This window comes from Castor canadensis, chromosome 5, assembly GCF_047511655.1.
Source record: "Castor canadensis chromosome 5, mCasCan1.hap1v2, whole genome shotgun sequence".
Taxonomy (NCBI): domain Eukaryota; kingdom Metazoa; phylum Chordata; class Mammalia; order Rodentia; family Castoridae; genus Castor; species Castor canadensis.
In genome coordinates, this window is record NC_133390.1 from 126,356,553 (window position 1) to 126,378,471 (window position 21,919).

Sequence of the window (21,919 nt, forward strand, 5' to 3'; positions counted from 1 at the left end):
CTCCTTAGCCTGGCTATTTTCAGAGCTCAGAAATATTTTACCTTAGCATTTCAGGAAATGACCCATGAAATGACCAAAATAAAAAGGGGAGATTACTTGGCAAAATAACACTATGAGACAAAGGGGCAACAAAAAAAAAGTGGGTGGCTGGATGAATGGACAGGAAAGAGACTCAAGAGCATGTGTATATGGAATTTACCCAAGCCAGCTTCTTGACATCCCACACTGCCCAGCAAAGACTCCAGCAGGCACAAATAGATGGGCACATCACCAAGGGGCAGGTGGAAAAGGCAAGACTCAAAACAGTGTCTATGACCTGGTGTTAAACCAGAAGGGAATGTACTAGGTGGTAAGCAGCCATTCCAGTGTTAGGTGGCAGACACTCTTACCTGTCTCCAAGCCTTCTGTTAGGAACATACTGGCCTCTTATACCCCAGAGGGAAAACTGTGGTTTTTTCAGTTGTCATTTAATGAACAACTTTCCACAGAAGATAAGAAAACTAGCTGTCTCAGACAGGATCCACCTTGTGGAAGGATATTTTGAGGCTTTACCTCACCTGAGCAAGACTCAGGGCCCCACTCAGACACGGACCCCACTCAGAGATTAGCAAACCTGGGCTAAAGGGCCACAGATAAGATTCTGATTGATTCTTGGTATTTACAAGTTTTTGCCTTCCTTCACATCACAAATAATCAGATTCCTCATAAAGATCCAGATTCCTAGGCCAAGCTCTGGTTCATACCCTACAATCCCAGCTACTTGGGAGGTAGAGATCAGGAAGATCATGGTTCAAGACCAGCCTAGGCAAAGTTAGTGAGGCGCTATCTCACCAAGTAAGTGGGAGGCCATAGATAGGAGTATTGCAGTCTAGGTTGACCTGAGCAAAAACTGTGAGACCCTACATGAAAAATAACAAAAGCAAAAAGGGCTGGGGACATGGCGTAAGTGGTAAAGCACCTGCCTAGCAAGCTCAAGGCCCTGAGTTCAAACCCCAGTAACACCAGATAAAAAAAAACCCAGATTCCTGGCTCATCATGAAGAATCAGGCAATCTCTGACCAAGAAGTAAATGGCACCCTCTTGAGACACAGGCTCTCCTGTCTGTCCCTTTCTCACAGGTCTGCTTCTCCATGGCACCAAAGCCTGCCTTACAAACTCGAGCTCCTACATTTACTAACTTCCTACTCTTCTCAGAACGCAGCCCAGTGATAACCCTTAGGTAAGAGCCTAAGGGGTTCACTGTCTGCTTCCCAGCTCATGGCCACAGGAGGCAGCAGCACTTGAGGCACAGGGCTCTACAGGGCTCCCTGGCATGGCCACACAGGTGGCCATGGGAGTCAAAGCACTGACAATCAGCCAGGAGTGTTCCTAGCTCACCTGGTATGGAGATGGGCTGGGAGTCCCCTAGCTGATTTGTTATAGTGAGAACCATCCCAGGTCTGAAGTCTTCCCTACTCCTTATCCCCTGGCAGGCCAGGGGGTTGTGTCATGGAGGCAAGTGTCACCTACTTAGTTCTGCCCTCACTGTACTGTCATGAATGTTGCAGGGAAACTGTTCTGAATTCTGGACCAAAGCTGGAGCCACAGCCTTCCTGTCCTGTCTGTCCCAATCCATCCAACCCACCCTACCTCCCTGGGGACAAGCTGGCGGGTACCTCCTGGGTGAAGTATCTGGGTTGCCAGGGCACCCGGAGGGTCTCCCGCTTCCGCTCCTCCGCACGCTGCTTCTCCTCCAGTCGCCGTTTCTGCTCTGTGGCAGCCTCAATGTCCCCTAGTCGCAGGTTTCGGGTAACCTCCTGCCAGAGGTTCCTGGGGACACAGAGAAAAGGAAGCCATCAGTGGAGCTGCAGTGGCCAGGGAAGGGCAGGACACCTGGGCAGGACAGAGTGGGAGGGCGGGGGCACCACCTCCACTCCACCCCTAAGCAGCAGTCATTCTCAGGGCTGAGTGCAGGAGACCACTGGTGACCAAAGCAGGCAGTGTGGCGGCAGCAGCACCCCAAATGCCAGCAGGCCACACGGGATTACTGCATCTTCCACGATCACTGTCTACACAGCCCATCGAATCCTCCCAGCCCAATGTGATGGGCTATTTTTCTATGTGACTATAAGTCACACAAGCGCGGTAGCTAGCTCGCCCAACATCACCAACTTGGTAAGTGGGGGGCAATGTCTGCTTTGCCACTAGGGAACCCAGATCTTAGAAAAAAGAAAACTGGCTGTGTGGCTGTGTTTATGGCACAAGAGTGCGGAGGGTGGGGGGTGTCTCACACGCAGTCTCCTCCTCTGGACCTCCCAGGTGCCATCCTGGGCTCTGGGGGGCACCGTCCTCAGGGGTGAGGTGCTTCCCCACTTCAGCGCATCAGAAGCCCTGAGCAGGACAATTCCCGGCACCCAGGACGAGTGAGGGCGCTGCCATTCGATCCCCTTCTATAACCGTCTGTTGCCTGGGCACAGCACACGGGAAGCCAGGAGCGTGGCCGCATAGGCTGAGGAAGGACAGCGGGGCTGCCAGAGAAGGGGAGCGGCACCACTGAGGAAGGTCAACGCCAAAGCCAAATCCCAGCTGCCAGCTCCCTTCCACCAGCTCCATCCTGAGTCTCATTCCACAAAGACCCAGGAACGCGACACTCTGGCCTCAGTATGACAGCGGATGGAAGCCAGGTCCCGCTGCACAGCCCTTGCTATTTCTCCTGCGCTGCGGCCGGATTCAAGAGGAAAGCCTCCACTGGCGCGTGAAGAAGCAAACGACGCATACACAGAAAGGAAGACTCTTCAGCCACGGGGACACGGCTCACGTGCCAGAGCCTGACTAGTACGTTGAGGCCCTGAGTTGGAGGGAGGAAGGGAGGACACTGCGCTCGGTGAAGCACAGAAAGACAAGTGCCGCATGTCTCACTTCCATGTGGAAGCTCAAACTGCCGGCTCCACAGGAGAGAGTAGAATAATGGTCGCTAGGGGCTGGAAGGGGACAGGAGAGGGAGATACAGAGAAGCTGGATAACAGGCACCAAATCACAGCACAGTAGGGTGATTCCAGTTCATAATTTATTGTACATTTTAATAATAAGAAAATAAAAACCTCGAAGAGAGACGTTCTAAGGTCTCCAACACAAGGAAATAACTTTTTTTTTTTTTGGTGGTACTGGAGTTTGAACTCGGGACTCTCATTTGCTAGGGAGGTTCTCTACCATTCCTTTAGTTATTTTTCAGCCAGAGTCATGAGCTTTTTTCCAAGGCCAGGCTCTGACTACCATCCTCCAATTTACATTTCCTGCATAGCTGGGATTCAGGATTATAGGTATGAACAACCATGCATGCCTCGTTTGTTGAGATAGGGTCTTGTGCTTTTTGCCTAGGCTGGCCTCCCAAATACCTAGGATTACAATGATAAATGTCTAAAGAGATGAAAATGTTAATTACCCTAATTTTATCATCAGACACTGGACATATATATTGCATCACCACACTGTGCCCCAGAAATATGTACAATTATTATGTCAATTTTTTTTTTGAGACAGGGACTCACTATGTAGCCCAGCTTGGCCTCAAACTCAAAATTCTCTTGCCTTCCCTTCCTGAGTGCTGGGATGATAGACATACACAACCATGTCTATCTCATTGTGCCAATTTCTAAAAAAGAATTGACTTGGGAACATAGCTCAGTGGTAGGGTGCTTGCCTAACCTGTTCAAGGCCCTATATTCAACCCCCAGCACTGCAATCAATCAATCAATCAGAAAAAGTAGGGCAAGGCACACTGTAAGCATATACAGAAATGTCACAATGAACTCCCCCTGTACAACTAATACATGCTAATATAAATGCTTACAAACGTCACTGAGGATGTCAGGTCAAATCCAGTTTTATCTTCACGCTGAGGGTGGGGTGGGCACAAGGACAGCCAGGGCGAACAGTCCTCTTTAGGGCAGGGCCTCCCATGAAAAGTCCCTGTGCTCCAGAGGACAGAAACCCCCTAAGGACCAGAGTGGGTGGAAGGGCAAGAAGAGGCCCTCAAAAGAGCTCTACCCAGACAAGTCTGGAGACACCCAAGGGTAGGGTAAGGTTGAGGGGTTGGGGGACTTGCCTGGGGAAAGCTCTGGACACCAAGCTAAAAGAGAACGCCGATAGGGATGGGGCCTCTAGGGATGGGAGTCAGTGAGAAAAGCACAAAGCAGCAGCCTGTGAGGGGCGCCACTGTGGTGAAGGACAGAGGCAGGACTTGTGCGCTGACCACACCTGGCAACAGGAGGAGCAATGGTTTCCTTCCAAAGGCATTAGCGCCACCCTCCAGCCCCTGGTCCACTCAGCCGTGCTGTGGCCCTCCCTTGCCTCTGGAGGCAGGGCCCAAGGAAGCTGGGGGAGGGACTGTGGGAGGGGGCGCTGGGCAGCAAGGAATGCCTCCCTGGAGGATGGACCCCCTCCTACTGCCACCTTTCCCTTTTCCTGCTCCCCCGTCCTATGGGCTGCAGTGAGGCTGGCCACTCACTGTCCCTGATACACGAGAAAGAGTCCAGTCCCGCCAGCAAGCCAGGAGCCGGGACGCTGATGCTCCGCTTGCCTCGTGCCCAGCTGTGGCGAGTCGTTGAGCTGCATCCTTCGAACACTGTTTGGTTATACTTCCTAGGCACTGCTCCCACCTGGCTGCATGTTCTTCTAATCATAGCAAACTCTCATGTAATCGTCTGAAATTTCATTTTAACCCTACCGTATACTACAAAGAACAGCACACTGTTGGGTGCTAGCAGGGACTGGCCCACACTTTCTGTAAAGGGTCAGATACTTAAGGGTTTAGGCTTTGCAGACCCTATGGTCGTGGTTGCAACTAAACTCCATCGTTGTAGCAGAAAGCACAAACAGTATGTTAACCATGTACAGCGTAAATGATCATGGCTGTGTTCCAATAAAACTTTATTTACAAAATCAGCCCGGGCAGGGTGTGACCCATGGGCCATAGTTTCCTGATAACCTAGACAAAATTCAAGATGTAAATACAAGGCAGAAATGTCACACTGAGTGGCTACACTGCAGTCACACCAGTGGACACTGATTGGGTGGCTAGCCCATAGTGGACCTAAACTTTTCCAAATCTCAGACAGTTGGGAGTTCCTCTTTAAAAATCTTTGCTGAACTTAAGAATGTGCCCTGAGAAGAGTCTTAGAGTAAAAAAAGATTAAGGTGAATTCACAAGTTTAGAGGACTGATCTATCACACCTCTGCCAGGGGACAGGGTAGAGCACCGTGAATACCACACACACCCTTACCAGCACTGCATTAAAAAAAAATAACCTTGCTAATCTGCTAAGAAAAAACTAGCACTCCAGTGCTTCACTGCACCGACCTTTGATGGATGGCAACTCGCTGTGGTTAATTTTGCAATCGAGCAACACATCAGTTGAGTTAGCAAACTAGTCAGGGCAGGCATCAAGTCTGATGTAGACTGTCACAGCCCACCCATAACTGCAGAGACTGCCAGCATGGGACACAGAGGGAAATGGAACCACCATAGTGGCTAGAACCTGAGTCCTGGCCCATCTCTATCAGCTGGGCTGGCCCAGCTTCCTTTCTCCCTCAGTCAGGTGTGAGGGTGACTGAGGCGAGGAGCTGCACAGGACGGTCCCCACCTGGACTCCATGGGTCCCTGCTTCTCGAGAGGCCTGATCTTCTTGGGGTACACGGGCAGGGCAGTTGTGTCGATGACTTTGGTCTCCCCGTTGCTGTAGGTGAACTCCAAAGTGCCATTCCACTCCCCGTGGGCCTTACAGACGATGGTGTTGGTTGGGTTGTGCTTCACTTCTGCCGTGACCCTGCAGGAATGGACAAGTCAGAGGAAGAAAGCCCTGGACGGGGGCCCGCGGATCTAGACAGGTTGAGGGGTTGGGGTGGAGGGATGGCTTTTGCAGTTTGGGTCAACTCATCGGAACAAAGAGAGGTGGGAAAACTGGTGAGAGCTGCATAAAGATGAGCAGCGAGAAGCGGCTGAGGCGTGCGATGAGGTGGTGGTAACGCAGCCCTGCTTATCTGACTTCCCCAAGTGTGCACTTGCCGACTATAGCACTCCATGGTCACGAGATGTTATCGTGGGGCGGAAGCCAAGCAACTCAGAAAGACAAACTCCACTGTCTCCTCCGTCTGCAAACTGCACGCCAGATATGCTACATTTTCACCACCGGAAGAGTGGAGGCTGTAGGGAGCATTTTCGGATCCTTAAACAAGGTCAGCTCCAAACATGGGCCAAGCAAAGCGCTCACAGGACAAGGACGGCGACATCGCCCCCACCACACCCCTAATCTCAGGCTGAGGGAAACCTGGGCTCCGGCCTCACTCAGTACCTGCCTACTTATGGTGGCAGCTGGGGGACAACCTTCAACATCTGCTTAACAAGGCTGTGAAGGGACTGGTGACCCTGTCTCCCCGCCTAGCCCGACAGGCCCCAGGTCCCTGCTTCTGGTGTGAGCGGCCGCGCACCTCCCTCTTCTTCTGTGTGGTCCGAGCAGCAAGGATGCCTTGGAAATTTCCTCCCCAACCTGAAAACCAGCACAGGTCCGGGCGGCAGGGACCCGGGCGGCAGGGGCGGTGGGGTGGTGTGCTGGAAAATGCTCAAGAGCGGGCTCTGCGGGGAAGCCATGCTTATCGGCTTTGTCAGTTTCTGTGGTGTTTCAGTCACCATCATGGCTGCACTGAGTGAGGGGCAGAGAAAACGCCCACCATCAGCTCTGCGAGCAGGGGCAGGCAGGCTCCAGGGCAGCCGTGTGCTAACGTCCACACTGCCCAAGAAACAGCACAGAACCCAGAGGCGCTTACTCTGGAGGTCTGCCCTGAGGGGCCTTTGCTGCCAGAGCCAGAAAAACACCTTTGCGCTCCCTCCCTCGGCAGGTTTCTCCTTCAGCGGAGGACTTGTGACCTCAGCTTCTGAGGGAGGAAACCGTCCCATACCAGGATCCAGGACAGCCAGGGGACCCGGCCAGAGGACGGGGACTCTCCCCAGGCTCCAGAGGAAACCAGTGCAGAGCAGGAAACATGGGCACTGTGGAAGGCAGGGTTGACTGGAACAAGCTCAGCTGCCTGCCATCCTGGACGTGTTCTGCAAATGCATGACCAGAGAGTCCCCCGTGAACTAAGAGGGGACGGCCCTTGAAACCTGTGATATGAAGTGGGAAACAAGGCCACATCTATAATCCCAGCTACTTAGGAAGTGGAGATTGGGAAGACCTGTGTTCAAAGTCAGCCCCAGCAAAAGACCCCATCTCAACCAACAAGCTGGGTGGGAGGTGGTGGTACACATCTATAATCTCAGCTCTACAGGAAATATAGATAGAAGGATCACAGTCTGAGGCCAGCCCCAGGCAAAAACTTGAAGCTTATCTCAAAAATACAGGTAGGAGGAAAAGGATAAGGAAGAGTAATAGAGGGAATTTGACTAATTAAAGTTCAATAACAAGGCAAAATGCCACTGAACAATGAACAGACACTCACACAGTGAAGGACAGGAAAGTAAAACCGATCCTGTAAGGGGAGGGGACTTGTGGGAAGGGGAGGGTAAAGGAGTGTGAAGATGGTTAGTGTATGTTTACCCATGTGTGCACACAGAACACGGAAACCTGTCGCGGGGAGGGGGAAGAGAAAGAATGATAGTGGGGATGAACCAAGCCAGGGTACGTTGTACTGATATACGGAAATGTCACAACGAAGCCTCCTATACGACTATTATATACTAATAAAAACATCAAAAAAGTAACCAAAGCAGGGCTCAGGTGTGACCTCAAGCGGTGGAGTGTCTGCCTAGCAAGTGTAAGGCCCTCAGCTCAAAACCCTAACCCCACTCACCCTCCTCCAAAAGGAGGAACTGGGGCACCGAGTGAAGCCACCTCCCCGTCACCTACCTGTGGACCTTGCCGCCGTAGAAGGGCTTGGTGTGGAACGTCACGGTGGCTGAGTAGCCGGTCTTGGCGCAGCTGATGCTCACCTTCCCTCCGAGCTCCACCCAGGGGATGGTGAGGATGGAGCGGGCGTAGGCACTGGGCAGGGTGAAGACGTACTCCTCCCCGTGCTCCAGAAGACTCAGCACACCTCCAGGGAGAGAGGGACAGTCAGGCCACTGGACCACCACGGTGCAAAACCCAAGAGGCTCCTGGGACCCACATGTGCCACAAGCCTTGCCGTGTGCCCGGGCTGTGCCGCGTGCCAAGAGCACGACATGAATAAGACAGCCCCAGTTTCTGGCCTCCGGTGGGCGTTAGGGGAGCAGGGAGGGAGGGCATGTAGAGCGAGGAGGAAGACAGGGAGACCAGCAAGGGCCAGCCTTGCCTTTTAAACTGCTCAAAAGCACGCTGAGGTTTTCAGGAGCCAAGTCCAATGGTTCTAGCAAGATAAAGGAGAACAGTGGAGGGCTGAATTCAACTATGACATATTGTGAGAACTTTCGTAAACGCCACAGTGTCTCCCCAGTACAATAAAAAATAAAATTTAGAAAGGGGGGGAGAAAGGACAATGGTTCTCCCGAAGCTATAACCATCAGATGAACACGTGCTGTCAGAACTGGGGAGAGATTCACGACACCTGCCCTCCCACCTAGGCTCCAGGGACAGGGCTTGGAAGGGTCTTGGTCCTCCTGAAACATCCAGAACTAGGTGGCTTTGTTTATTTTCCCAAGGGATTGGCCCCAGTTTTCATCTGGCTGACATGACGACCCCAAAGTGCCCTGGGAACCAGCGCCTGGCCCTTTCCCCTTCATCCCATCAGTTGGCATCCATGCCCCGCCAGCACTGCAGGGCTCCCGAAAACACACGCCCTGCTTCACCCAGCTCAGGCCAGGTTCCCCATCGAGGGGACAGCGAGCCCTCACGAAGGACCGCTCTATCCTTTGATCAGACACGGCCAGAGGAGGTTTGCGACGTCCCCTCCCTGGGCTCCTGGTCCTTCCCCTGGCAAGCATGAAGGTGGGTCAACAATGCCACCGGTGAGGCTCTGACTGCAGAGCCCTCCCGGGCGCTCCCCGCACCGCCCTGCCCTCCCACCGCCCTCCCACACCAGCAGCCCAGGCCTCAGCATGGTTTAGAGCAAGCAGGGGCAACCGAAGCCCAGGAGGCTCGGTCACTGAGCTGCTCCCTACTTCTCGCTCAGGCTGCCAGGGATCTCAGGTAACTAGAGATGGAGTGAGAGAGAAGAGCACAGAGGGAAGGGGGAGAGGGGGAGATGGAAGGGAAGAGGGGAAGAAAGAGCTCTCTGCGTGCATGTGCTTGCAGAACAGTGAGGAGAGATGGGCTCTTCACACAAACCCGCTGCCTCACGTCTGAAGTCACCACTAAGATACACTCCACTATCATTCCATTTGCCCTCAGTGTCCCTTTAAGGGCAACGTAGAAGGCTCCCAGTCAAGTCCTCATGCTCGCACCTGCCTCCCGGGGAGCAGGGCACAGATCCTGGGCGCCACGCTGGTCTAGGCCACCCAGCGGGACGGAGACGCTGAGGATGGACTCACTGGTCGCTCGGTCACAAGGCATGACAGGACGGCAGGTATCACAGATCAATCCCCCTCTGGCAGGAGTGTAACTGAGTACGTGAAACGGAAACGCACACGGCCGACCTGCCACCCCAAGCACAGTCCACACCACAGCAGCAGGGCCTCCTCCATCCACTCCCTGCTGCAGCTCCAACCAGAAGCTTGGAACCGCCTTTGCTGGAATGCATCGACGCCATGCTTGCGCCCATAAACTGAATGCTAAAAGCTGGGGAAGCACGGCATCTCTGGCTTCTATCTGTCTTTGAGCCTTTCTCTCTGCAGCCATCTTGGAAGCCATGAAAGCCAAGACTGATCCACAAGTGGACAGAGGAAACTGCCTGCAGGGAAAGGAACAGGACAGACCACTACCAAGTAACAAAGACTTGCTTATCCTGACCCCTCCCCAAACTAGGACTGAGATACCGATCCACCAGGCCTCCCTCTGCCTGGGACTGCTCCCCAACTATGCACACGGCTCACCTCCTGCCCAGTTCTTTCTCAAAGCTCATGTCTGTACCCGGAAGATGGGCTGAAATGCGACCATTCCCCCTTCCGTCACTGACCACACTTCTTAACAAGCCTCCTTGCTACGCACTTCACCATTTCTTGTCCCTTCCTGTGGCCTGCTGGAGTGAGTGGCCCGACCTGCTATGTGGAACCCAGGAGTTCAGGCTGGGTGCTCCGTAGTTCTCAGGTCTGAGCTAACCCACCATCCTGAGCCAAGAGCCTCATGCTCTCGCTCCGACCTCACTCCTCCCCCACCTCAGAGAGGACCCAAACCATCCAGGTACTTAAAGGAAGAGTGACATGTTAACGAGGATGGTTAGACACCCTGTTTACATTCTTATAGTTTCTTGCTCTGGAGAGTCAAGTCTGATAGTCTTTGTTTCAAAGCCTACATTGTGTCTGGCTCCCTTGAAGTGGGGGGGGCTTCAGAAGACAAGGCAGGTAGGAAACTTGCAGACATGAGATCAATAGTCAAGAACTGGAGGGACACTTCAAAAAGAGAAACATCACTAGTGTGCTGGTGCACGCCTGTAATCCCAGCATTCTAGGAGGCAGAGGCAGGAGGATCCTGAGGTCAACCTGACCTACACAGTGAGAGGGAGGGAGGGAGGGAGAGAGGGAGGAGGAAGGAAGCTAGTTCACAGACACGAACTTCGTAAGGCAGGACCATAAACTGAGATTATTTTTTATCTTTTTTTTTGAGACAGAGTCTTGCTATGTGGCCCAGGCTGGCCTTGAATTCATGGTCCTCCTGCCTCAGCCTCCCAAATGCAGGGATTACGGGTGTGCACCACCACACGTGGTTTAAGATTTTCTTTATGTTTTTGCATGGAAGGTATTTCACAGAATTTTTTTTTTTTTTGGTAGTATTGGGGCTTGAATTCAGAGCGTCATACTTGTTAGGTGGGGGCTCCACCACTTGACCACATTCTCAGCCTCTTTCACTTTAGTTATGTTTTTAATAGGGTCTCACATTTTTGCCTAGGCTAGCTTAGACTGCAATTCTCCTATTTATACTCCCTCATAGCTGAGATGACAGGAGTGTACAACCATGCCCAGCTTATTTGTTGAGATGGGGTGTCATTAACATTTTGCCCACAAAATAGGTAGCTAGGCTCTCCACTTCCCAGGTAGCTAGGTATGGACCACTGCACCCAGCCTGTCACAGATTTTTTTTTTTTTTTTTTTGGTGTGACTGGGCTTTAAACTTAGAGCTTCGTGCTTGTAAAGCAGACATTCTATAGCTTGAGCCACACCTCCAGTCCATTTTGCTCTGGTTATTTTGGACTCTCAAACTATTTGCCTGGGCTGGCCTCAAATGGCGATCCCACCAATCTTAGCCTCCCAAGTAGCTAGGATTACAGGCATAAGCCACTGCGCCCAGCTCCATCACAGATTCTTTTAAAGACCTCGACGAGATCGCAGAGGATCGTTCTACATCCTCTGTTGCTTATCAATGTGGTGACCTCTGTGTCTCAGTGTCGTCTGTGACACATGGATAACAGTACAGGGCCCTCACAGGGCGGAGGAGAAGACAGAGAAGGCCATTCTGAAATGTAGCGGATGGCAGCCTGGCCCAGGTGCCAGCACTGATTGTTCCCCACTCCCCAGCAACTCTCTGGCTCCCTCTGGTGGTGGCTCTGTGAGGATGGGGCACTTTCTCCATGTAAGGCCTTGCTTAAAAGAGAACGACTCCTCCCATCCCATTCATCCACAGCAGCGTGAAGTTTCCCTCAGGTCTCAGAAGTCAGGGCTTAAAAGCCTGGGTCCAGTGACCGGAAGGCCCTGGAAAAATCACGTTTCTTTGGCTCTTTTCTGAGAATCCCTGAACGTTCTCATTCAGTAAGTCACCTGTGGTTATACTCACTCCTGTTTTTCAGGGTTACATTTAAAAAATGTCTTTGATGTGTATAGCAACCCCACGAGAACTAGCCTTACAGATGGGACAGCAAATGAGAGCTGCTTCATTTGGCTTGAGAAAGGCGAGGCCTCAAGCGCCAAGTGACCAGTGTGCCGTGGAGAGTCCTCGAACTGGGAGGTTTTCACTTAAAATTCCACAAACTGATCTACTGATGAACAAGGACAACATTAAGATTTCATGCTGCTAAGTTGAAAATAATTCTGTGCCCAATCTCAATCAGAGGAAACAGAATATCCCGACAGGAAAGTGTAGGACCCTGGAAGATGCCCCAGGAGGGTGAGTGGTCGCCAAGGCCTTGTGAACCCAAGCCCCCATATGTGTGTCACTCCTGTCACTAGGAGTGATGCTGTCCACACAGACACAACTGGGAGGCTGCTGGGTGGCTAGGCACTGGCTGGGGATGGGGAGCCCTTGTGAGAGCAGGAGGGTGCTGGGCTCCTGCAGCAGGACTCGGAGGGGAGTGGAGAGGAGAGAAGAGAGGCCCTGGCTGAAGGACAGAGCTGGGAGGGCAGGGGCCCTCCCTGTCACTGCCAGGAAGCTGTGGGGGTCTCTGAGCTGCAACCCAATGCCCACAGCCTAATGTAGCACTTTATAATGGTGTGCCACAGATGCTTAGAGATGATTTAAGAGCTAAGCCTTTGTATTTACACCCAAAACTTCAAATGGGCTACTTCAAATTTGCTACCCCAAGCCTGCCTGGCAAGCTCATGGACTGCATTGGGCACCAGCAAGAGAAGAAAGGGAACCCTCCCCCATCTCCAAGCAGCTCTGGCAGGAACCAGAGCCAGCTCTGGGGGATTCTCACCCGTGTGCCTGTGAAGACTAAGATCATGTTCCAGAGGGCATGGACCAACAGGAAAGGTAAGGGGACCCAACTACTGAACGCCAGGCCCCACCCTGCCCAGTCCATCCACCCACAGCAGGAATACACAGAAGGGCTGTGGCCAGGGATTGGCCATTCCAAGCCTCTCTCCAGAATCTTCTTTTCAGATGCCTGAGAAACTCTGAACACAATTCTCAAGCTGTTAAAAAATAAAAAATAAAAAAAAAAAGCAAATTCACTTCTGCTTCAAGGTTGGCCACATCTGACCGCTGAGCAGAGGGTACATGCCTTCTCATCCACCAGCAGCACTAGGTGAGTGAGCTCCTCCCCCAGCCTGTGGGAACTGGGGGAGTCCAGACTCTGAGGCATGGCAAGCCCTCCAGGGATCAGAGCCCGGGAGCAGGTAAGGGTGCATTTCCTGCCTCCTCCAGTCCAGTAGAGGCAATGGAAGGAAACCTTGTGACCTACAAGGCAAGGAGAGGAGCCTTGTGGCTGGGGACAAAGGGCTGACAGGAGCAGAGGACAGAGAGCGGCAAAGAAAGAGAGGGACAGCTGCACAGAGGGAAAAGCCAGTGTGGGAACAGTCACACCAGGAAGCAGGGAAGCCTGTGCACCACCTCCTCAGCTGGGGGCTGCTCAGACTGAGGAGCTGCTTAAGCCACTAAGGATGGCTCTGCAAACCTGCACCTTTATGGAGCCCTCCCAGCTGTGCACTACCGGCAGGAATCCCTGCTCAGGGCACTTAGGAACCTCCCATCTCCGGGTGAACGGCAACAAGCATTTCTGCTAAGTGCAAGGAAACCTCCAGAAAGGAAGGTGAATATTTTCTATATATCAGAAAATGCATATGGTTTTATCAAGAAATGTGACATGCACAAGCACTTATTCTGAAGAATCACGTATTTAAACTCATGCATGTACAAAGAATCACTGTGTAAGACACAACTTGTCTCTCCTTCAGCCTTCACACTCCCACTCCCACTCTCAGCCTATTCTTCACACAGCAGCCAATGATACAGCTAAAATGATAACCCCCTAGGGATCCCCTTCTCACTCCAGTAAAGAAGCTCAAATCCTTCCAGGGCCCCAGACCACACTGCAGGATCGGCCTCCTCCTTCATCTCCTCTACCTTGTCCCTATGCTACAGTCACAGTGGCCCCATGATCCTTGGAACACCTCAGCCACATGCTCCAGCCTCAGGGCCTTTGCACCTGCTGTTCTTTTTGCCTGCAGCACCCCTTCTTAAGCTACCCATCTGGCTTATTGCTCACCCACTTCTAGTTTTCACTTAGATGCCCTTTCTTACTCAGTCCACCCTACTGAAAATCAAAACACCCCAGTACACCCTGAGCCATCTGCCTGCCCTGCTTTGTCTCTTAGTGCCAACCATCATCTCTCCCACTGTACTGTCTTCTGAGCTCCCACTGGGTGTCAGTCCCCAAGGACCAGGATTTCTGTGTGCCTGACCTCTGCTAGGGCAGCGCCAATCACGTCGCAGATGAATGGAGAACCAAGGGATGTATGTGAGTGCGTTATCACAAGTAACGATGTAAATGCTCTCCAAACAGTATCTGAACGAGCCAGGCAGGACCAGGGTGGGAACCATCTCCTCCACCTTCTCTCAACAACATTCATCTTCCAAGAAGGTGTCATGTGGGAAACTTAGAATAAGTAATAAAATCAAACTCAGTTTGTTTCTGAGCAGACATTTCACCAGTGCAAAGCTCATGAGACAGGCCTTCAATCACCTATGAAAACAGGGACCCCCGAGCAGTCAAATCAGGATTAATGCCACACTGATGACCTAAGTCAATGCAAACCTCAGCCTCCCGCAGGGGTCCTGAGCGGTCCTCTCCCTGAGCTGAGCTCTCTGCTCACATCTGTACCCTGGGCTGGGATGTACTTGGGGGGACCTGTCATAGGGCTTCAACCCCAACACTCCTGTCCCGTCTCTTCTCTGGGGAGCAGGCTGAGTTCAGAAAAAAGGAGTAATGACTGCAGTCACAGGAACAGACCCAGGAGGAAATGCCTGATCTCACACTCCACCAGAACGGGCCTCCACAGCCCAGGCTGCGCCCTTGTGGGGCACCTAAAGCCCTCTGGCCAGCCACCACCCTTTCCTTGCCCTTCACCTGAGGGTCACTCCTCCACAGTCTGGACTTGTGTCCTCTGGTGGCTCCCCAAACCTTCTCAAGCTCTAATTTTCATTCACAGATCAAAGAGGCACAGACTCAAGGAGTCAAGCAGACCCCAGCTTGGTAGGTTGCAACAGGCTGCTGTAGACACACTTCTTGAGAGTATTTCAAGATGGCTGTTCCAGGAAGCCACTGACATGACAGTGGTCTGAAGAGCTGTGCTTTTGTAAAATACAAATATAGCCAGCCACGCAGGCAGAGGGTTTTCTACCTGCTGTCCCTATGTGCCTAGCCAAGACCTTTCCACAGGAAAATGAGACACCTAGTCAGCCAGAATGCTGCTACTTAGGAGACCACCTGATCACAGCCAGCCCTCCTCCTGCATGCAGTCCTCCCCGACCAAGGCCAAGCCCCATCCTGTTTAGTTCCACATGAGCTCCAATTTCCCAGCCCTCTTCTGAGCGCTAATAAAATCGGTTGTTTTTTCTGTTAACCTGCCTATGGTCAGTTCCTTTAATAGACTGAAATTATTGAGACTTCCAAGGAAAAAGAATAAATTTAAAACTTCCTGACCAGGGCACTGTGGTGCCTACTTGCAATCCCAGAACTGTGGAGGCTGAGATAGGAGGACCAGGAGTTTGAGACTAGCCTGGGCCACACAGTAAGACAATCAATCAATCAATCAATAAACAAACAAATAAAAATAAATAAATAATCGATTAAAACAAAAGTAGAAGTTCCCTACACCAGCACCTGCCCCGCTCCCCTCCTCGCTGGCTTGTGATGAGTATTGTTACTGGCTTAGCTGAGTGTGGAAGGCAGCATTTCTGCCTCTGAAGGCCAGTCACAGGACACACATGCGGCCCCATGGGTGGCTAGGTCCTCCTGAGCAGCAAGAGCTGCTTTATTCACCCTCCAGGTCCTCTCCTCCCTCTCTCTCCAATCCATTCCTGTCAGGTCGTCACAGGATGGCTCACCAGTGACTCCAGGGACCGAGCTCCGATGGTATTCTCACCTTCCTGGAATTACCACTGGTCACTCCTCCCTCTTGCCACCCTTTCTCCAATGCTAGCAAAGGACACACCCTCCAGGGCCACTCCTCAGTCTCCCTGGCCGGGTGTTCTGCGTATGGGGGGGTTACAGGCATTGGGGCTCACACAATGAGCTCATTAGTCTCGAGGCCTTAAATGCTGGGGTCTCCCTCCAACTGTAGTCTGGAGGTACAACTGCCCACTGAGCACGCCACCTGACCGTCTAACTGGGAACACAGCCAGCTGGAGATCCCACCCTCTCCCCCGACACCCTGCCCCAGCCCCCAGTCTCCCCATCTCAGTTAGTGACTATGCTGTTCTTCTAATAGTTCGTGTCAAAAATCTCAATGACCCTTGCACTCGTACTGCATACCCAATCTGGAGGCAAACTGTCTTGGCTCTCTCTACCTCAGAACACATCGGCTGTTATAGTTTCTATCTAAAATATCCCCCAGAGGCTCAGACTGTGCTTAAGACTTTGCCACCAGCCTGTGGCACTATTGGGAGGTGGTGCCTAGTGGAAGGAAGTTACATTATTAGGGGAGTGCTCTTGAAGAGATACTTGGACCCTGAACTTCCTTCTTCTCTATTTGCTTCCCAACCCACCGTAAGGTAAGCAGCTTTGCCAATAGACATTCCCTGGATTGATGTCCTCCCTGTCGCAGGCCCAAAAGCAATGGAGCCAACCAAACATGGCTTTGCAGCTCACTCAGTGTAGGAGTCAACTTCCCTAGCGATGGCCCACCAGGCCCCCATGATCCAGGTCACCTTATAACAGGTACTTGGAAACTGCTTTTGCTAAAAACCACTGGCTTCTCACTTGGGCCTGCAAATGTCCAAAGGGTAACTAAAAGCTTGGCATTCCTGCCTCCATTTTGTGTGCATCCTTTGCTCTGAGCCATTCTCTACTTAGAAGGACAGGCCAGATGAATAAACATCCTATGACCTTCTCCATCTAGGCAATGACTTACTATAACCAAGCCCTGCCCGACCATCCCAAGATATGAGCAACCTGACCGCCTGTGACCACCACTTCTGTCTCCTAGAACATACCTGGGACTGTTTTATAATTGTGCATACCCTTCTCTCCTGCCCCCAATTCTTCCTCCTGTATTTAAACCAAAAGTTAATGTCTGTATGGAGAAGATGGGTTGAAATGCTATCTTGCTTCTTCCCTTGGCATGCCTGTGCCACATCAATTAAAATCTCCTTTCTCTGACTTTCACCGTTATTTGTCTCTGTATTTGGTGTATTAGGGTGGGTAGCCAGACCTGATATATGGAACCCAGGAGTTTGGGTCCAGGGCCTAAAAACTCCTATAACAACCTGGTCATATCTCTCTCTCTCACTCTCTCTCTTTTTCCTCCTTTTATCATTTTTACATTTACTTACATGTGTATACACTGTTTGTGCCACCTCCCCTCTCACCCCACCGCACCCCGGTCATCTCTTTGACCTCTCCCCTCCACCCATGTTCACCCTCCTTTAGCCACACAGCTTTCTGTCTACCACCAGCACGTAGGGGCCATCCTGCCTCTGGGCCTCTGCCCTGTTCTTTCTGCTTTAAACTCTTTCCCTGATAGTCTCTAAGCTAGCCCCTTGTTGTCCCGTCAGTCTTTGACCAAATGCTACCCTGTCAATGAGGCCTTTCTACCTACCAGCTTCCCCAGCCCTCTCCCCAGGCTTCCCCGGGCCCTGTCCTATTTTGTTTTTTCCACACAGCATAGGACTGAAATACTTATTTCCCCAATGGGCAGAAGGAGATTAGAGTCTTTATGAGGACAGTGGAGTTGTGGGGGCTTTTGCCTTTTGTTCACCCAAGTATCCATAGCTCCTGAGACAATGCCCAGCATCTAGAAGGTGCTCAAAATAAGTGTGCAGCCAATGAAAGGTGTTCTTGTATGATGGGATTTGGGCAGGAGTCCCAAGGAGCCAACATAGTTCCAGGAGCTAAAAGCCAAATTTTATGTTAGATATCTTCTCCAACCCCAAGGAAGAGCATCACAGTCTTAGAGTCTCAAGGGATTGGCGAGTCAAAAAGTTGAAAAGCCACTAACACAGATACCTCAGTTTAACAAGGATTATTATAGATTTCTTTCAACAATGAATAAACTTCATTCACAGCTATTTGCTAAAATAAAGAGGCACAGTCCACCAGTGGTGTGATTAAACTCTGTTCTTGCTTCAGGATTTCTAACACAAGAGTCAAAAGAGTTGCCTTGGGAATTTTTATGAGCAGCTTTTGAACAGACAACACTAATATCTTCATCGTCTGTGAGCCAGAACACTGGAGAGGATGAATAAAAATGTGTTTCACAGATTTGGAGCCAACTCTAATATTCACACAAAGCTGAATAAAAAAGTAGAGTTAAGGCGGAGCACATGCAGGCATCGCATGTGAAGAGCCAGGTGGGCAGCTGGCTGGGCAAATAGCTGCATCCCATCTAGTCTGTCACCTGGGTCCCACAGGGAAATGAGCAGACGTGGTCCATACTTCCTTCCTCCTTCCCCTCACCTCCCAATTCCAAAACAAAATAACAACTTCTGCACACAAAATTGTCAGTTGTCTACCAAATTACTAATTGTCTATCAGTACACCCACATCACTGTGTACGAGCCAAACTCCAACACACAGCATGACTTACCTTCCCCAATCATAGAGACGCCCACGGACATGCCCATGAACTTGCTTTTGGTCCATACATGAGTATTGATGCACAGTTTCTTCTCCTTGCACTCACAGTAGAAGCAGGAAATGGGTGGGTGATGGGAAACTTGCTCAGCCACAAACCTTAATTTGTAGCTTTTGGAAGGGTCATCGGCCATGGGGAGTGTGTGACAGCTGCTAGGAGAGGGGGGAGCAGTCCTCTTTGGCTTGACCCTGTCCCTGGGAACGTCCCAGGAGCAGTGAAACGTCTCGCCTATGATGGGGTTGTAGGGCTTCTTGGCCAAGGCCCCCTTGCGACCCTCATGGAAGGCCGTGAGGTAATACTCCACGAAGCCAATGACCCTCTCCTCTGGTGTGGCCCCAGCAGCGACAGCCAGCAACAGGTCAGGGTGTGCCATAAAGTCTGCATACATCTCCAGCAAGGATCGCTTCTCCAGAATGAACGTGGGGAGCACCACCTGCACTCGGAGGACAAAAGGCAGACAGGATCCCTGTGAGTACACAGAAAGAAGGGCTGCAAACGCTGGAGCCAGTCACGATTGCCCAACCCAGGGAACAGTGCTTCTGATCGGTGCAACAATGACAAATAAGGGAAATGACTTCAAAGGAATTGGAAGTGGCAGTGGCACCCACATTGACCCAGCTCTGTGGATAAGCCTGTTCTGTGTGATTCTCTTCTTTGCTTGTCTGGGCTAAAACAAGAATCCCATCTCTCTCTTTCTACTCTCTTAGCAGAGCTTTTCCATATCCCTCCTCCCCCATTGTGGGAGAAGAGTGAGGGGCCACTCTGTGTACCCCGCAAACGTGAGCACTGTGGTTTGCTGGTATTGTACTGAAGGGGGTTCAGGTAGCCCAGCACCCACCACCACCACCAGTGTCTATTTGGGGATGTCAGAAGAGGGGCATATGCATCCTAACACAATGAGGCAGGGGTCCATGAAGTAGACCTATCAGCAGGCAAATGTCACAGAGCTGCCACAGGGACAAAGGACATCATGATTGCATTTTGTGGACACTGTTCCCCAAGTCAGGGCCCAAGAAAACCAGTGGACCTAACAAAGAAGAGGTACTTAACACACAGCATCTTCTGGGAAGGAGTTCACAGGTGCCACCCACCTGTAGGTTTGTTTTTAGCCATGACTGAAAATAAGAAGAGACCTAAATGACTCGGGATGGAACAACAGCATGCCTAGTTGTTCCGAAGGAAATTCAGCTGGTCACCCAGGTCACAACCCCCAATGCCTATCACCCAACGACTAGGCCATTTAAAGCAAAAGAAGGACATTGTGAACATGAGAAGCAGGTCACTTGTCACTACTACTATTCTGGAAGGAGAGTGAGTCCACTTCTCACTGCCAGTGGGCGGTATTCTACCCACTCAGCTGAAAGGCTCAGTTCGCTCCAACCTGGCTATCTCACATTGCTCCTCTCCCTGTGGACTCACAGGACTTTGAAGCTGTTAGGCCACTAAGATCTGCTGGCTCTTCCTCTGTGCCCCTAGGTTGACCAATGTCACATATCCTGATTACGTCCCTCTTTTCATGACTAACTCTGTCCTTCCCTCACAGCCCCTAGGTCATATGAGAACACATAGGCAAGTGTGTAAAAACTGACTGTGGTTTTCACGGGCTTACAGATCTGAAACGCCAACTCCACGTGAGCTCGCTGAAGACTTCCTTGCGGATGACGTGGACTTGTGTGGAAGGAAGAAGACAGGCAAACTAAGATCATAGCAATTTCAGAGAAAACCAGAGCGAGGCAAGGCTGGTAGACAACTTTTAATGCTACCTGTCTTTCATTTAAAACTGTCTTAGTACCTGTGCTAAGTAAAAAAGAAGCAGGATATAAAACACAATCCAAGTAAATCCCTAAAAAGCCTCAAAATGTTAACCTGTCTCTAGAAGACAGAATAGTGATTTAAAGCTTTGCCTTCATAATACGTGGAAAGAAAAAACATGCATTAAAATACATCTCTGCAAGTCAACGCAGCTTTCCTCATTTTCTTATAGCCACAACCTGTAACTGAGAATCCAGCTGCCCAAGAATCCTATCAGGCTAGGAAAAGTGTATTCTACACGGGGCCATGTCCAGAAGCAGCTCTGTCACCTCCTGTGTGTCTGCAGAGATAGGCCATCATCCAGCAGCCTCTGGGATCTGTTCTTCCCAACAGCTTGCTGGGGCAGGCTGCACTGCTCTCCTACCACACCGCCAAGTAAAGAGTAAGCAAGCAAAAGGGCCCACCCAGAGTCACTCACAGGCTCCCCTCTGAACTCCATGTAGACTCAGCACAGGCTGTGGGCTTTAGCAGCTGGGAAGTCCCCAAGGAGGCCAATCAGTTAGAGAGGAAAAGCAGCCACAAATGTCTCCTGCCTATCACCATCCCGCTGGGTCCTTCTTCCTCCCCTGGCCCCCAGGTTCACAAGGCAGCCATAGGAGGCACACCTAGAATCACACAAGAGGGCGGCCAGCTATGCCTAACTTCAGGTGAGGGTGCCTCATGACTGTCCTGCGGCAGCAGCTTCTGCTGCAACATTCCATCCGGGGCAAGTACCCTCATGTTTTTATGCAAGACGGAAATCAAGACGAAAGAACCTGTGGCAATATTTATCCTCTAACTGTGTACGTTTGAAAAGGGCCAGATTTCTCCTAGTGCAGTCGGCATGTCTGAACGACTAAATAAATAAGCTGGGGAAAGAACTCCACTCAGAACTCCAATCATGGGACAGAAGAATCAAAAGGAACCTTAAAAAAATATTTAACTCCACACCCTGATCCCACAGCTGGGGACAGAGACTAGGGTGCAGGGAGGGAGAGAGCCTGTTATTACTGCCCTTGTCATCTACTCTCACTATGAGGGGGAAATGAGCAAGTCCAAACTAAGAAGCAGTCTGCAAAAAAACCAAAAAATTGGCCTGCACTCTAGAAACTTCACTACCATGAAAAGGAAAAGGAATTTTGTAGATTAAAGAAAAGTACAGAGATCTGATAACCAAATGTAGTATAATCTGAATTGGATCCTGGCTTTAAAAAGAAAAGCTTTGTACAAAGGGGACAATTCAGGACAATTTTACTATGGGCTGAATCGATGCTGAATTTCCCAAGTGTAGGGGACTGTCCTTGCTCTTAGGACAATGAAAGGTTAGGGGGAAACAATCGTGTCTGCACCGTGGTCTACAATAGTTCATTAGAAATCAACACGCGCACACGCAGGGCTGAGAAGGGGGGAGGCAGGTGGAGCTAGAGAAGGACGTGGAGGCGGGGAGGGAGGACGGGGGAGGGAGGATGGCAGGGAGGGCTGTCAGCAGGGGAGAAGCAAGGGGCACAGAGTACAAAG

At 51.2% G+C, this 21,919-nt stretch overlaps 1 protein-coding gene across 10 annotated transcripts in view; it reads right to left on the reverse strand.

Annotated features, from left to right (window-relative positions):
- The window catches only part of Osbpl10 (oxysterol binding protein like 10), a 293,428-nt gene that overhangs the window by 15,138 nt on the left and 256,371 nt on the right, over positions 1-21,919 (reverse strand). For all 10 annotated transcript variants that reach the window (XM_074074053.1, XM_020181728.2, XM_074074057.1 and 7 more), the window contains 4 exons: positions 18,563-19,043; positions 7,881-8,067; positions 5,622-5,804; positions 1,656-1,809 (listed from right to left, as the gene is read on the reverse strand). In XM_074074053.1, the coding sequence (XP_073930154.1) occupies positions 1,656-1,809; positions 5,622-5,804; positions 7,881-8,067; positions 18,563-19,043 (1,005 nt within the window). The remainder of the gene's footprint in view (positions 1-1,655; positions 1,810-5,621; positions 5,805-7,880; positions 8,068-18,562; positions 19,044-21,919) is intronic.